Here is a 17,341-nt window from a genome sequence, read left to right as displayed (position 1 = left end):
TGGAGACGCACAACCACAAGAACACCATCTTTTTTTCAGGAAAAGGAGTGAAAACTCATCCGTGGGGGGCAGGTGTCCCACAGGAGAGGCAGCCACAGGGGCTGCAGGGCCCCGGGCACTCTGCAGCAGGAGGACCCCGAGTGTCCCCACACCAGGGACAGGGGCGCCCAGAGCACTGCCTGGGAGGCCCACGCGATGAGCCCAGGGCCAGGGACAAAAGCAGTCCTGCACACGGCGGGGCCCGAGTCACACCAGGGAAAGGGCGCCGGAGCACACGAAGGGGCCCCGAAGCCAACCAGGGACAGGGCGCCGGGGACAGTCCGGGCCCCGAGCGCCAGACCAGGGACAAAATCAAAGCTGCGGGTGCGGCCACCCTCCACCCCCAAGCCAGCCCACCTCCCAGGACCAACCAGAGAAGCTGCGAACACACACAGGGAGGTGCACAAAGGCACGGGCACCTCGTTCACGCTGCTGGAGACGCACAACCACAAGAACACCATCTGCTCAGACAAAGGCACCGGGGAAAGTGCCGTGTCCACACAGGAGCCACACCACAGGGGCTGCAGGGCGCCCGGAGCACACGCACGGGGCCCCGAGTGCGCTCACACCAGGGACAGGGCGCCCGGAGCACACGCACGGGGCCCCGAGTGCGCTCACACCAGGGACAGGGCGCCCGGAGCACACGCACGGGGCCCCGAGTGCACTCACACCAGGGACAGGGCCGTGCGGTCCTATCTGCTTCCATCACTCACAGGCAGTTTCAGCCACGAGAGCCGAGGTGAACCCAGGAGCCCAGCCACAAGGGCCAGGACCTCCCACTGCTGCTCCGCCCACGCCCACCTGCCAACCCCTGGGCTTTGCCAAGGTCAGGGCCACGTTTATTCTAGAATCTGCGCGTTTCTTAACTGCTTACTGTGCGTTAAAAGCTACAACTTCCACTTAGTCCCCTTCTTTACTAACATAACGCAGTGACAAGGTCGAGCGGGGAGCCCTCTCTACTTCTGGTCAGGAGCCTGTGGTTTCACTGGACGACTCTGAGTAACAGTGACTTTCAGACAAATATGCTGCTTTCTAGCAGAACTAAGCGTGTTTCAACGTGCAGAATACAAATACACATATAAATGGCCTGGCTCAGCTAACCAGTAACCACGCGAAGCATCAGAACTCACAATGCCTGCCTCCAGGACAGACCAGGACGCAGGACACCCAGACCCCAGCTCTGCCACCAGCGCGCTGAGAAGCAGGGACGTGGTCCAGGCTCCTGAGTTACGGGGAGAACCATTTCCCACCAAGCACACACAGCTCTGCTCGATGCGGTGTCGGGAGGACAGGCTGGCCCGTGGGTGCGCCTGGCGCCCCACTGCTCTGAGGAGACACCGCAGGATGGGCCCGGCGCCCGGCTGCTCCGAGGAGACACCGAAGGCCCGCCTCACCTCGGGGTGTGCCCGGCGCCCCGCCTCCCTGAGGAGCCGCCTCCTCACCTCGTGGTGCGTGTCCTCTAGCTCGCCGTCGTAGATCCAGCGGTACAGGAAGCTCAGGACGGGGTGCGACACCAGGCTGAGGATGTGCTGTACCAGGGACCGCATGGACGGGTCCCCCGTCTTGGTGTAGGCGTGGACGGCCGAGGCCAGCTCGCCTCCCTTCCTTCCTGGGGACACAGAAGCCACAGTGAACACAAACGCTGAGGCCGAGACGCAGAGACAAAGTGAGGAGAAGAGGGCAAGGGGTTCCCGGCCAGGAGAGCACGCACGCTGAGCAGAGCGCCGAGACCCAGACGGGGGCGGGAGAGGCCCAGGCAGACACGCACGGGGGCGTAGGACACGGCTGCTGAGCCAGACCTGGGGTGGGGGCGGGGGCGCCTAGGAGAGGCCGCGGAGTGAGGGCAGCTCCGACGAGCCCGTGACCTGGGGGCCTCAGGGGACCAGACCCCCTCCCCCACTTCATCTCAGGGAAGTCCTGAGCGCCACGGGTGTAAATCCTGGCCCAGGGGTTGTTCCCCCCGGAAGCCCAAGTCTATCCGTCTGTCTTTGGTAGCAGCCTTATGGCTGTTACGCATAAAGGGCAGACACAGAGGCAAGCCTCAGGGATACTCCCTAGAGCTGCCTTAAATCCGAGCAGAGCGACCTTGGCAGTGATCCACCAGGGCCGCCAGGGTCTTCAGTCTTATCTTGGGGTCGTAGGTCCACACCAGGAGGCGCCGGAGCGTCAAGCTGCTCTCGAAGCCCAAATTCACACCCTGATCGTCCTCCAACTGCAGCTGCAAAACAGGAGCGAAGAGCGCCTGCGTGCAGCCACCAGGAGCTCAGTCACGTCTCGACCCGAGTCAAGTCCGGGGGAAGGGGCAAGCCTCACGTCAACGAGGCAGAGGGCCTCTGGGGGAGGACAGCTCCTTCAGGACACAGGCGGTCTGCCTCAGGGGGACAGGACCCTGAAAGTGAGCCGCAAGCTGACTCCAGGACACCCCACAGACCGCCAAATCTTACGATTAACGTAGGAGGAAGTGTAGGAACTGTGGAGAGTGGAATTTTGTAACATCTCAGATCGTGATGAAATAGAAACAAGGGCTTACCTGGGAGTGCAGAACGGAGAGTAACCGGTAGTACTCCTTGAGTTCCTGGTGCAAGGCCGCGCAGAAGCTCTGTGGAGAAAGAGGCCGGACGTGGTCGCCGCGCTCGGGACAGCCACCACACACCTGCGCAGGCCGGCTCTCTGAGGCACAGCTCAGGCCGAGACGAGCCTGCTTCTGTCCACGCGCTCGTGCAGGTGAGCCGCCACCACACACTAACGGGGTCGGGGGTCGTCTCAGCACTGGGTTTGCGGGAGCGCAGCAGAGACGCGGCGCCTTGCTCCTAACCTGAGGGGTGACTCCTTTAGACCCTGATGCTGTATTTTAGCCGCACCTGTAACCTGGCTATGTTAGCCTCAGGTGAGCAGCACAGCAGGAAGACCCCGGGGGAGGGGACGGCAGCCCACTCCAGTGTGCTTGCCTGGAGAATCCCATGGACAGAGCAGCCTGGTGGGCTACTGTCCATGGGGTCACGCTGAGTCGGACACAACACAAGCAACTTAACACATGTATATAACCGAATCCCTTTATATATACTTGAAACACAACACTGTAAATCAATTACCCTTCAATTAAACAAATTTATTTTTTAACTGAGAGAATTTTAGGTCAAAGGGAAATCATTAAAATACGTAAAGTGACTCGGACAGGTCAGTGTTCCTAAATATTCATTAAACAACTTTCCTGTTTGGTTACCTGTGTCAATATTTACCATGTTTTCTATTTTTCCTGAGAGGACTGTGGCTGACACAGTGTATCATATCAAACCTGCTTCATGGAAAAGGAACCCGCCTCAGGATGACGTCACATGAGGTTCTAAGGACATGAAGCGCGTCCTGAGGTGAGCGCCACCCAAGTTCCCAAGAACACACCTGGCCGACAAGTCCAAACGAGCGGTCCAGGCTTCTCTGGTCCGTGTACTTTCTGATTTTATTGTGCAGCCACCCCAACTCGGCCAGCCTCATAGCCGTATCCCTCAAGGATTTGTTCAGGTTTGCCTAAAAAGCAAACACGTCAACAGTTTAAAAAATACGTTTACCGCTGGAATCTTAATTGTTACTTCTTTCCAACCACTTGTACTCTCGTGTTTCTAATTCTTAGGCTTCAACACAGGAAACTTGAAGATCACTAACAGCGTCCCCGAAGTGAGGACAGTGAGACCGGGACACAGATGGCACCCTGTCGCAGGCAGCGTCAGGCTGGAGGCCCACCGCCCAGGAGGGCCCAGCGCGGCAAGGTCTGTCTGCAACGTCAGCCGCCCAAGTCACAGCCAGAGACGCAGAAGGACGGACCGTCAACAGAAGGACTGTGAGAAAGGCAGGCTCCAGAGGAAGCAAAACCGGGCAGGAGCGCCTCACAGGGGACCCATGACAGGGCACGGATGCCAGGATAGCAGTCCGTCAGGTAGCCCTGGCACCAGCATCACAGGAGGGAGGAGGTGCACACAGGGGCCAGGACCCCCGCCTGCAGACCACCCGCGTCACGGAGCAGCAGCTCCCGCCCGGCCCTGGGGACAGCCGCCCGGCTCGGGAGGGCTGCAGCGGGTCCGGGGACCGTACCTTTCCCTCCACCTTGTAACAGTTGTCAGCGCTGCTCATCTTGATGTTCCTGCCGTCTATGCCCTGGAAGACGTACAGGATGTCTCTGACAAGGGCTGCCTCGGTGACCTCCACGGCACCTGTAACATGGTTTCCGTACGGTGAACTGCACGACACAATTCGTTTTAGGTAATATATTTGTAACCAGAACAAAATTTAAAAGCTAAATGAGTTTAAGATGAAAAAGAATATGAAGTTATATTTTTTTAAAAAAAAAGGATTTTCTGAAAAGCATATGGAGATCATATAGTTTGTCTTCCAAGTCTTTTTTAAAAAGACAAAGCAATCTGTGGGAGTCTAACGTATGACCTAGGAGCAGCACAAATCAGTCCCAGAGGCATGGGTGACCATTTCACACGGTGTTAGAAGACTGACCGACTACACAGCAGGCTCGTGAGCCTGGCCCCACCCCCACCAGAGCAAAGGCTTATGAGCCCCGCAAACCCTGGACAAAGGCCAGCTCAGAACGTACTGTCACCCAATATCACAAGAAGACAAGGCCCAGATAGAGGCGAGGTTCCAGTGGGAGAGGCCCTGTCCGAGCACAGCTGGGGGCCCTCGGGGCGGCCGCCAGCACGGGCGACCCTCCACAAACACCAGGTAAAAAGGCCGGCCTGGCCTGTCGTCGGGGAGGAGGGTGCACACCCAGGGCCGCGCCCGGCAGTCCTGAGCACGGGCGGGGCTGGGCGCCAAGGCCCCTGAGCACAGGCACCCCCACGCGGCACGCGGCGCATGGGGCAGTCTCGGCTGCAAACCCTGGAGAACCCGGAGCCCGTCCTCACTCACCGCCCGCATCCCCGTCTCTCCGCGGCCGCGTCATGCTGCGGGAAGCCGCGCTGGGGACACCTTTGGAGGTAGTGGTTTGTAAGGAAGGCTGGCTTGCAGTCAACGTCCACGCCAGACGGGCGCCCAGCTGCTGCCGGAGACAGTCGCCCGTCCCCGGGCCCAGGTGAGACTGTCTGAAAAGAGGAGGGGCCTGCTGGGTCCGCACACCGGGCTAGTCACAGAGGTCACTGAGACGCTGCAGACACGCCTCCTGAGTCACCACGTGAGCCACTGGCCCGTGTGAGCCTGAGACCCACGCGGCCGTCCCTCCCCGACCACAGCCCCCCGGCTCCTCCCGCCTCCTGCACAGCCCTCCTGGCGCTATCACAGGCCAACCCGGCTCTGCCTGCAAACACCCACATACATTCCCAGCTCAGACTCTAGGGTTCACTGCTGACTTTACCCTGGAAACCCACCCACGTTTGTTGAGTAAAAACCAATGGCACTGCCCGCTGCCCTGTCCTCTCTCTCAGCCTTCACAGCACTTGATGCAAACAGACAGTGTGATCTGCAGTCCGCGTGAAACACACAGCAACGTCAACCGCAGGGAGAGGCCCACCCGCCTCAGAACGCGGCGGCCCACCAGGGGGTTCCGAAAGGACCCAGGAACAGCCCACCCCCGGCAAGGGAGACACTAAATCAAACTATGGTTTTGCGTATAGTTCTAAATTTAAGCAAAAGTCTAAAAGACCACTTTAGTTCACAGTTCTCTATACAGCTTTCGTCAGTATCATGACAATAATTATTTCAACTACTTATATTAAAGGTGAAAATAAGAAAGTCTGTTTCAGCCAGACCCTTTCAGCCAGAATATGAGTCTGAGATTAAATTTTGGGGTATATGATGCTGTCTTTCTAAAATCCTAGACTCTGTATATAATCCCTGTGTCTGCACACACATTCTATTTTCCAGTATCTTTAATAAAATTTCACTTGACTAATACAATGACAGAAATATTGTCGGATTACGCTCACGTGGAAAACATCGTCTGATGGCGGCTGCGCAAGCCTACACCCAGTTCCCGCAACGAAGGCACCGCACACCTCGCTGCGAGCCGGCCCTGCCGCAGCACGTGCGTTACCAGGTCAGGAGGCGGCCGACCTGACCGTCAACGCAGACGAGAGCAGCCCAGAGGGCATGCTTAGACGGCTGACTCCCACCACAGAGCACATCGGACCCAGGGCCGAGACACCCCAGACACGCACGAGGCTCTGAAGACTGAACGCCGGGCTGAGAGCCAGGCCGCTCCCGCCTCCGCAGCGGAGGCCCCACGCGGCTGCCCGCTTACCCCGGCAGCAGGGACGGGGGCGGCGGGGTCGGGCCGTTGAGGGTGTGCACGCCGGTGCTGCTGATGCCGCTGCTCCCCAGGCTGCCCGAGCTCTGGGCCAACGGGGCGCTGCGCTCCTGGTAGTTCAGGGGCAGGGTCTGAGGCCGGGCGTAGTAGTAGGGCGTGGAGTGGGCATCGCGTGGTAACGCCTGAGCGAACAGCGTGGCATAGTTGGAGACCTGAAAATAAGCACATCACGAATGCAGGTACAGAATCACATGACTCTCCCCAGCCAACAAGACAACTCACACTCCATCTCCCTTTGGCTGCGTTTCTCTGCCTGGAGTCGCACAGGCAGACCTCAGACAGAGTCCAGACCGGCTCCGGAAAGCCAACGACAGAGCAGGTCACGCGAACGTCCGCCTTCCCAGTGCACCTGCAGGTCATGCTTACGCTACACTCCGTCTGCTGAGCGGACACAGCAGCAAGCCTCTAAAGCAACACACACGTCTTAAACACCTTCCCGCTTAAAATGGCAACCATCCCCCGACAAGGCACATTTGCCACAAACCTTCAACCTACAAAAAAGCAAACAAACGCGGCACCTGCAAAGCACGATAAAGATGTGCTGAACTCATTAAACGGTAAATTAGTCGTATTTCTGAAGTGTGCTTGAACCAATAAAAGTTTTAGAAAGCTTCCTGAATCCCAAGACTCCCACCTGAAAGTGAAAGTGGACGTGAAGTCACTCAGTCGTGTCCGACTCTTTGCGACCCCAAGGACTATAGCCTACAACGCTCCTCCGTCCATGGATTTTCCAGGCAAGAGTACTGGAGTAGGTTGCCATTTCCTTCTCCAGAGGATCTTCCCAAGCCCACATGGTCTGATAACTAAACACTCTATTCAGAACCTATGCAAACTAAAAGTCAAACAATTACTCAAAATAGCTTTAAAGTCTGGCGTTGTTATATAAGGAAAGAAGGCTCGTTACTCAAGGCTGTGGCTTTCCAGGTAAACCTGACTCCTTTGCGCATGCTCTCCAACCTCCTAAGCTCTCAGATTTCTGGAGTGGGGCACCTTGTTATACCAGACCCTCGGGGACTCAGGCAGCTGCCCAATCACACCTTCAAAACACTGCACAGGTCAAAACCTGAACCCACAGACAATGCGCTTTTCAGGATGTAACAGTAATTAATGCTCATCATGGCATCTGAAAACAAAAGAAAACCCTAAAAGCTCTTCTGACTCAAAGAACAACGAAGCGAGGCTAACAGCAACTGTACACAGCAAAAATGTGAGCACCGATAGCTCTGCTCTACCTAACCAGAGGCAGTATTTGAAGTAACATTATAACATGATTCTCAAAGACACCTTAAGGGAACACAGCACAATGACTAAAAACGCCCTTAAAAATAAAGAAAAAAAAAAAAAACCTCTTGACCCTCATAGCCGCCTAGACACCTAGACAAGTTTTTTCCTTTTCTAATATTATTTTCTTAAGTACAGAAGCCAATTCCGATCAAAAATTGGCACAACTGTCCCAATAGACACCGTGCCTTCAGACAGCACCACGATGTGAAACAGAGCTCACCTTGCCAGGCTGCCTGCGCGGATCTTCACTGAGGCTGAGCAAGAGGTAGAGAACTGACCACTTGTTTTTCAAAACTCCCTGTTGAGAAAGAAAACATTACAAGGAAAATGTTGTGCTACTCCGCAGCTTCACCTTCCCCTCTCCTAAGTTATCCTAATTTCCCAAAATAGACACGCACTTTAAAACCCACCTGGCGACATGGCGCCAAAACGCACCCTTTTTCAGGCACCGCACAGTGCTGCATCAGCAGGCAAGAACGTTCTCAGAGCTCAAGCCCCTGGGAGGCTTTAACCCGTGAAATCTAAGCCCAAGTCCCGAAGTGCACAAGCTTTTAGATTACCCTATTCCCGACGCACGGCATGTCCTCCCTGAAATAACCCTCTCAAGAGCCAGCTTCCCAAACACAGCGATTATCAGAATAGTGCCATCATAAAATGTGTGAACACCTCCCCTACATTAAGCCTGACTTCAGTTCAGTTCAGTCGCTCAGTCGTGTCCGACTCTTTTCGACCCCATGAATCGCAGCACGCCAGGCCTCCCTGTCCATCACCAACTCCCAGAGTTCACTCAGACTCACGTCCACCGAGTCACAGATGCCATCCAGCCATCTCATCCTCTGTCGTTCCCTTCTCCTCCTGCCCCCAATCCCTCCCAGCATCAGAGTCTTTTCTAATGAGTCAACTCTTCGCATGAGGTGGCCAAAGTACTGGAGTTTCAGCTTTAGCGTCATTCCTTCCAAAGAAATCCCAGGGCTGATCTCCTTCAGAATGGACTGGTTGGATCTCCTTGAAGTCCAAGGGACTCGCAAGAGTCTTCTCCAACACCACAGTTCAAAAGCATCAATTCTTTGGTGCCCAGCCTTCTTCACAGTCCAACTCTCACATCCATACATGACCAATGGAAAAACCATAGACTTGACTAGACAGACCTTTGTTGGCAAAGTAATGTCTCTGCTTTTCAATATGCTATCTAGGTTGGTCATAACTTTTCTTCCAAGGGGCAAGCGTCTTTTAATTTCATGGCTGCAATCACCACCTGCAGTGATTTTGGAGCCCAGAAAAATAAAGCCTGACACTGTTTGCACTGTTTCCCCATCTATTTCCCATGAAGTGATGGGACCAGATGCCATGATCTTCGTTTTCTGAATGCTGAGCTTTAAGCCAACTTTTTCACCCTCCACTTTCACTTTCATCAAGAGGCTTTTGAGTTCCTCTTCACTTTCTGCCATAAGGGTGGTGTCATCTGCATATCTGAGGTTATTGATATTTCTCCCGGCAATCTTGATTCCAGCTTGTGCTTCTTCTAGCCCAGCGTTTCTCATAATGTACTCTGCATATAAGTTAAATAAACAGGGTGATAATATATAGCCCTGATGTACTCCTTTTCCTATTTGGAACCAGTCTGTTGTTCCATGTCCAGTTCTAACTGTTGCTTCCTGACCTGCATACAAATTTCTCAAGAGGCAGATCAGGTGGTCTGGTATTCCCATCTGTTTCAGAATTTTCTACAATTTATTGTGATCCACAGTCAAAGGCTTTGGCATAGTCAATAAAGCAGAAATAGATGTTTTTCTGGAACTCTCTTGCTTTTTCCATGATGCAGCAGATGTTGGCAATTTGATCTCTGGTTCCTCTGCCTTTTCTAAAACCGGCTTGAACATCTGGAAGTTCACGGTTCACGTATTGCTGAAGCCTGGCTTGGAGAATTTTGAGCATTACTTTACCAGCATGTGAGATGAGTGTAATTGTGTGGTAGTTTGAGAATTCTTTGGCATTGCCTTTCTTTGGGATCGGAATGAAAACTGACCTTTTCCAGTCCTGTGGCCACTGCTGAGTTTTCCAAATTTGCTGGCATATTGAGTGCAGCATTTTCACAGCATCATCTTTCAGGATTTGAAATAGCTCAACTGGAATTCCATCACCTCTGCTAGCTTTGTTCATAGTGATGCTTTCTAAGGCCTACTTGACTTCACATTCCAGGATGTCTGGCTCTAGGTGAGTGATCACACCGTCATGATTATCTTGGTTGTGAAGCTCTTTTTTGTACAGTTCTTCTGTGTATTCTTGCCACCTTTTCTTAATATCTTCTGCTTCTGTTAGGTCCCTACCATTTCTATCCTTTATTGAGCCCATCTTTGCATGAAATGTTCCCTTGGTATCTCTAATTTTCTTGAAGAGATCTCTAGTCTTTCCCATTCTGTTGTTTTCCTCTATTTCTTTTCATTGATCACTGAGGAAAGCTTTCTCATCTCTTCTTGCTATTCTTTGGAACTCTGCATTCAGATGCTTATACCTTTCCTTTTCTCCTTTACTTTTCGCTTCTTTTCACAGCTATATGTAAGGCCTCCTCAGACAGCCATTTTGCTTTTTTGCATTTCTTTTTCTTGGGGATGGTCTTGATCCCTGTCTCCTGTACAATGTCATGAACCTCCGTCCATAGTTCATCAGGCACTTTATCTATCAGATCTAATCCCTTAAATCTATTTCTCACTTCCACTGTATAATCATAAGGGATTTGATTTAGGTCATACCTGAATGGTCTAGTGGTTTTCCCTACTTTCTTCAATTTCAGTCTGAATTTGGCAATAAGGAGTTCATGATCTGAGCCACAGTCAGCTCCTGGTCTTGTTTTTGTTGACTATATAGAGCTTCTCCATCTTTGGCTGCAAAGAATATAATCAATCTGATTTCGGTGTTGACTATCTGGTGATGTCCATGTGTAGAGTCTTCTCTTGTGTTGTTGGAAGAGGGTGTTTGCTATGACCAGTGTGTTCTCTTGGCAAAACTCTATTAGTCTTTGCCCTGCTTCATTCCGTATTCCAAGGCCAAATTTGCCTGTTACTCCAGGTGTTTCTTGACTTCCTACTTTTGCATTCCAGTCCCCTATAATGAAAAGGGCATCTTTTTTGGGTGTTAGTTCTAAAAGGTCTTGTAGGTCTTCATAGAACCGTTCAACTTCAGCTTCTTCAGCGTTACTAGTTGGGGCATAGACTTGGATTACTGTGATATTGAATGGTTTGCCTTGGAAACGAACAGAGATCATTCTGTTGTTTTTGAGATTGCATCCAAGTACTGCATTTTGGACTCTTTTGTTGACCATGATGGCTACACCATTTCTTAGGCCATAACAAAAGAATATTAGACAAAAAGAAAATAATTCTAAAGTCTAAGATGTGGGTCTTGGCATCAGGCATTCCTGGGAAACCCAGGTCCTGAAGCATTCAGAAGTCAGCAGTCACCCCAGGTTTCGTGCATGGTTGTCACAGAGATCCCATTAGTTTCCACGGATGCCCTGATCAGAGGCCCTGACGGGCAGGAGAGAGGATGCAACAGCAACCACAACTGCAGTTTCGGAAAACCAGACTTTCAGCAACAAGGAGGAGCAGGCCCGCGGCTCCCTGACGCCTCCCGTCCCCCTTCAGCCCCGAGCCCAACGGGTTTCCCAGCCCCAGGAAGTCGGCTACTATTTAAAACATGACTATTTCAGGAATAAGCATTCAGGGTTCCAAACTGAACTGTGGAAAGCAACCGTTCAAATCAAACCACCCAAATGTGTGATCACAGAAGGGCCAATGCTATCAGACACGACAGCTTTCACTGATTAATCTCCCGTTCAGGATCTTGAAAGTGAAAGTTGCTCAGTCGTGTCTGACTCTGCAACCCCATGGACTATACAGTCCATGGAATTCTCCAGGCCAGAAAACTGGAGTGGGTGAGCCATTCCCTTCTCCAGGGGATCTTCCAACCCAGGGATCGAACACAGGTCTCTCACACTGCAGACTTGGTAAGGCTTATGAGCACCCTGGGATATGACATCTGATAGGCAGACCCTAGTAATTTTCAATGTACAGATGGAGCTGCTTTTAAAAATACAGAAAATTTTAGGAAAAGCAAATGATACAACAGTTTGAAACTATCTGCCTAAAAATGACCATACAAAAAAGTTCCTGTTTCGTAACTTCATATACATTATCAAAGATGAAAAATAAACTTAAAGCAATGAATCCAACTAAACCCAAGTGCATTAAGGAACCAAAACGGTCAGCAAACAAGGCTACGCTTATTGTGAGGGCACAACAGACGAAGCAGAGAGGACTGGAGAGGACTGTGAGCTCTGATCCTGGCAGCACCAGACAGGCTCCGTGATCCTCCACGAGACGGAGCACGGCCTCGCAGAGCAGCCACTCCTCCACATCCCGCACGAGGTACCTGCGAGTGCAGCTTCCTGTGGAGCTCTGAGAACAGCGCCGCGTCCGCTTCTCGCCTCTGCCGGGTCACTGAAAGGCCGGAGATGAGCGTGTTAGTGACACGAAGTTCACTCCCACGACACTATCCCCACAGCAGCAGGTAACTGACGTCTGCAGGCACTCCTGAGCTGAAGAGTCAGAGCAACCAGTCACTTCCGTTTCAGGAATTTCATCAAGTCATCAAAAAAACGAAATTTGTAAAATATTGACACAATTAGGCTGGAATCAAAGAATTTACGTGAACATTAGCTAAAGTAACAGAATCTTTGAAAACCCCATCATTTCTATCCAGTGAGGCAGAGTGCCACCAGGTTAGTCAGCTGACAGAGGCAGCCGGGGCCCACATCAGGGTCGGGCACTCGGGCAGGGGCCCCAAACAGCTGTGGACACCAGCAGGTAACTGGCAAAGGAAGAGCACTGTGTCTACACAGCAAGCCTTGCTTCAAACCACAGAGAACACGCAGAAGAATAATCTGCACATGGTTACAATTTCCTTCCTGAAAACAGATCCTCAGGACCCACTCGACAGCATGGCTGCCAGGCCTTTAACTCTGAAGACAGACTATTTTCAGCTGCTCCCAGCGCGTGTAACGTGCCCACCAGGGGCCTGGATCTGTGCATCTGCAAAGCAAACGGTCTGTGAACACACCCAGTATCGGGGTTCTCACTAGTATCCAAAATGTGCTAAGCATCAGAGATCAAGAAGGAGCTACAGTGTTCTCAGGTTCAGTTCTGCAGACAAGAAAGGAAAGTGCATGTTCACAGCAGGACAAGCAGCTTACCACCCCCACCTCACACACAGCTACACGCTAGGTCACCCCAAGATCTGAACCACCTCAGTCCTGCATGGCTCACCAAGCCCCACCAGGCCCCACCCTCACATGCCAGGGCCTCACTCCCACCCCCAGCTGCCACAGCACTCAGCTCTGAAACAGGACATCCGAGCAGACGCCAGCCAAACATAGTTAATAATGCAACAGCCGGAGCGGGTAGAAACCGTGCCGTGGAAACCTCCTCCTAGAAGGCATCGTTACCACCTGCAACAGCCAGGCCCGCAGGGAGAACGCACTGGCCAAGGCTGCGTCCCGGGCAGCTGGGACCCGCTCCTAAGTCCCGGAAACTATAAGGAAAGGGGACCTGGCGATGAGAGAATAAGACCCTCTGACCAGGACAGGAGCAGCTCTCACAGGGGGTCCTGGTCCTCAAAGCCTCTCCAAGAACACATAGTCAGAGACCCATTCATAACCAGGTGCTAACACATGGACAGCTTTCTTCTCTAAGGTGACAAGGTGTAGGAGAGCTTCGGTACCATCTCAGAAAATGTTCAACAGAAAGTTCCAAAGCACTGGAAGTCTGGATGGCAACAATCAACAGACATGGTACTCAACTCACATGGCTGTTTAAATGCCAAGATAATATGCTAGGTTATCTGCTCAAAAGGCGTGCAAGATTAAAACCGTGAATCACAAGAGAAGCAGCAAGTGATATTAAGTCTTCTCATCTTCCTCACATTCTTAACCCAAATTGTGTTGTTGAAACAGTATTTAAAACAACCCCTCCCCCCACGTTCTAGTGAAAGAACTGAGCCATCCCTACATTAATATGTACATACAGAAATATACAGATACATATCTGGATGCACGTACATATTCTTAAGCTTTGACAAATTTAACAATGCAACACGAGGTAACACTTAAGAAAAATACATACGTTCCTTCTTGATTTTTTCAGCTACTAGAAATTCATCTCTTTCAACAGTTGGGGCAAAGTTGCTGCCAATGACGCGCACGGCATACTGGAACTGCTGGGCCACATCAGCTGGAAGGTAAACAGAGGACGCAAGTTATGGCCAGTCAGGTTCAGCGGTGATCACCTGAAGCTCCCGCTCCTTCAAGACAGCGCGCTGGGCGCCACCTCCCACCTGCCCCAGGCCCTACCTGATTGGACCGAAGGGCCACAAGGCAACAGGATGAAGGGCTAAACAGAGTTTTATGGGCAAAGAAAGACGTGACATGCCACCAGCTCTGAAAGCTGCTCGGGGCCAGAAAACCAACTGGACAGATAATCCTAAGGAGCAGGCAAAGCCCCAGCCACACCACGGCACCTGCAGAGCAGGGCTTACTCACACACGCGTGCACACACACACACCACGGTACCTGCGGAGCAGGGCTTACTCACACATTCATGCACACACATACACATACACCATGGTACCTGCAGAGCAGGGCTTACTCACACATGCGTGCACACACATACACACACCACGGTACCTGCGGAGCAGGGCTTACACACACGTGCATGCACACACATACACACACACACACACCACGGTACCTGTGGAGCAGGGCTTACTCACATGTATGTGCATACACACACACACCCCACAGTACCTGCAGAGCAGGACTTACTCACACGTGCGTACACACACATAAACCATGGTACCTGCAGAGCAGGGCTTACTCACACACTCATGCACACACATACACACACCATGGTACCTGTGGACCAGGGCTTACTCACACGTGCGTGCGTACACACACACACACACCACGGTACCTGCAGAGCAGGGCTTACTCACACACTCATACACAGACACCATGGTACCTGCAGAGCAGGGCTTACACACACACATACATTCACACACACCACAGTAGCAGCAGAGCAGGGCTTACGTGTGCATTCACACACACACACACACACACCAGGAGTGGCCACAAGCTGCCAACAGGGGCAGTAACTTTTGATCACGTGTGCCATTCCAGATAAGAGGACGGCTTAAACACAGATGCGTGTTGCCACGCCCTTCAGAAACCCCACTAAACTGAGAAAAAGGGAGATTGAAGGCATAAAGCTACGAGAGCAAAGAAAACACGGTGATCAGTAAACCCTGCTGTCCGCCGTGTCTCACTGTTGGTTGAACCCGGGGAGTGGAGGCGGGATCGGGGAAGATGAAGACGACGGAAGGAGCCGCGGGAACTACAGACGGGCTCCGCAGCCCTCGCTGCAGGTTCACTGTGTTCTCTCGTGGCTGACCGAGCGGACACAGCCACAAGGCAGCCGCCCCCAGGGTGCGGCAGGTGGAGCTTACAGGCCGCACGCGGCCTGCGGCCTAGCGGTCCATCGAGACACGCAGTGCTGTAGGGGATCCCGGCTGTTACACAACCGGGATTTACAGCACGTGGGCGAGAGGGCCTGACCACCGCCATCTCGGCTAATTTGCTCTCTCCCTACACCTGCCGACTCGGCTTCTTCCAGCATGTCCCTCCACGACCACGCCACAGCCTCCAGCCCGTCACAGCGCGTCTCCTGAGGAGCAGGCGACTCCTCCTCCTGCCCCTGGAGCGAACGCCCTCCAGCCACGGCGGCCGCAAACCCGCCCCTCGCCCCTGCCAGCCCCCAGCCCGGCTCACAGCACCAGCGAGGACTCGCTCACGTTCACTGAGACCCTCGACCTCCCCCCAGCTCCTCAGGGCGCCGCCCCGCCCCCACAGCAGCACGCGCGAGCGCGCACACACGCGCACACACGCACGGAGTCTTCCTCGGACACGGGGAGACGCGCGGAGGGAAGAGCAAAAGGGAGGAACGCGGAATGCTCCCGTGGGGTCACGGGCTCAAGGGGGATTTTCCTCCTCACGCTGCTCCACACGCAAACAATTTCCTACATCAAGAATACTTTAATTTTATAAATATTAAAAGGGTCAGTGAAATCACGTATTTAAAAGGAGAGCTGTGTAACTATTTTAGTTAAAAATTATTTTGACTACCAGGATCCTGAGTTCTACAAACAGTTCGTTAACAAAATGCTCAGGCATGTCAGACAAAAATCCCAGTCTAAGAGTTTCATAAGCTCTGAATTTTCTCCCACCACAAATCCAGGCCTCCTCCGTACCAGAGGCACACCCCCATCTTCACACCCTCTCCACATGTCCATGTGTCTCGCATGTCCCTCCCACCTCCACAGCCACGCTGCAGTTCCCCTGTCTGTCCGCCAGCCACGCTTCCAGTCTGTCTTTCCTGTTAATGATAAAACATTTGGAAAATCCATCAGCTTTTTCTTAAACCAATCCCCAGCCCAGATGCAGGTCAGAATGCCTGTGTGCCAGACACCACAGTCTCAGCAGATGGGGCGCATGGACTTGTTCGGAGCAAGCGCCACACTGAGAGGATTCACAGTGGAAAGGCCACCAGCGGGCACGGGGAGGCTTCCCCGCCACCACTGTCTGGCCACCAGCTCCTCTCCCCAGAGCAGCAGCACCACATCAGCTTCTCATGGGACCACAGGCCATTCTGATCACACAGCTAGCTGAAAAGCAGTACTCAAAACAAAACCAAAACACTGCTCTAGGTTTGTGGTTCCCAAACTTTTCAGTCCAAGCCCCCTTTATACTTCTAAGATTGAGGACCCCTGGAAGTTTTTATTTATGGGGGTTACATCTATCTATTTATACTGTATTAGAAATGTAAACCAAGATTATTTTTAAATACTAATTCATTTAAAATAACAAGCCCATTAAGTACAATTTTCAAATGAAGCCTAAAGCTTTAAAGAGTAACATACCCGTTAATCAACATTTAGTGAACATTTTAATAATACATGACACATTTTAATGTATATCTAATACACATTCATTTCCCCAAGAGTAAGACTATTCTTTATTTGGAACTTCATCAAGAGCTCTTCACCATCTTCAAAAATCAAAAAACCCACAGCAACACCACTTGCGGCCCATGAGCTACCAAGACAACGCCCATCCCTGCCCGCACGGGGCTCACACGACCCTCACACAGGGCTTCCAGGTCAGGTCATCGTCTGACCGCACTGTGCAGGGGACTGTAGTCCCACCTAAGCATTCGCACTTAAACACTTAACAGAAACTCCTGCTCTTCTCCTTAATCTCCGACTAGACAGGACTGCAAAGTGAGAAAAGGAATGTTGCCTCTGGCAGAGGGGAGGCGACGCGACCTCAAGGACAGTGTTTCCAAAAACGGAAACACTGGCTATCCAAAGATGTGATAGGAAGTACAGTGTTCTCCAGGGCAGGCTCAGGGGTGCTGAGACCTCCCCTGTCACTGGCTGGCCCTGGGTGTTTCCAGCAAACCCACACGTGTTATAAGCAGGAAAAGGTGGGAAATAATGGTTACACTAACTTTATAAAAAATGTCAAGCACCGTTAGAGCTCAGGGCTTGGCTTCTGAAGGTTTGTTGAGGCCAACTACAAATTTTTAAAAATACGAAAAAATGATTCAT

The 17,341-nt window shown here is 52.2% G+C and overlaps 1 protein-coding gene across 1 annotated transcript in view; it reads right to left on the bottom strand.

Annotated features, from left to right (window-relative positions):
• TUBGCP3 (tubulin gamma complex component 3) overlaps positions 1-17,341 on the bottom strand; it is a 36,631-nt gene that overhangs the window by 17,331 nt on the left and 1,959 nt on the right. Inside the window, exons 2-11 of the mRNA XM_005904637.3 lie at positions 13,804-13,911; positions 12,056-12,123; positions 7,848-7,925; positions 6,278-6,495; positions 4,951-5,123; positions 4,126-4,244; positions 3,439-3,564; positions 2,570-2,638; positions 2,125-2,257; positions 1,482-1,648 (exon numbers count right to left, since the gene is read on the bottom strand). Of these exons, the coding sequence (XP_005904699.1) occupies positions 1,482-1,648; positions 2,125-2,257; positions 2,570-2,638; positions 3,439-3,564; positions 4,126-4,244; positions 4,951-5,123; positions 6,278-6,495; positions 7,848-7,925; positions 12,056-12,123; positions 13,804-13,911 (1,259 nt within the window). The remainder of the gene's footprint in view (positions 1-1,481; positions 1,649-2,124; positions 2,258-2,569; positions 2,639-3,438; positions 3,565-4,125; positions 4,245-4,950; positions 5,124-6,277; positions 6,496-7,847; positions 7,926-12,055; positions 12,124-13,803; positions 13,912-17,341) is intronic.

This window comes from Bos mutus, chromosome 12 (assembly GCF_027580195.1).
Source record: "Bos mutus isolate GX-2022 chromosome 12, NWIPB_WYAK_1.1, whole genome shotgun sequence".
NCBI lineage: Eukaryota > Metazoa > Chordata > Mammalia > Artiodactyla > Bovidae > Bos > Bos mutus.
Note: the sequence above shows the minus strand (reverse complement) of the source record. Positions and strands in the feature narration are given on the sequence as shown.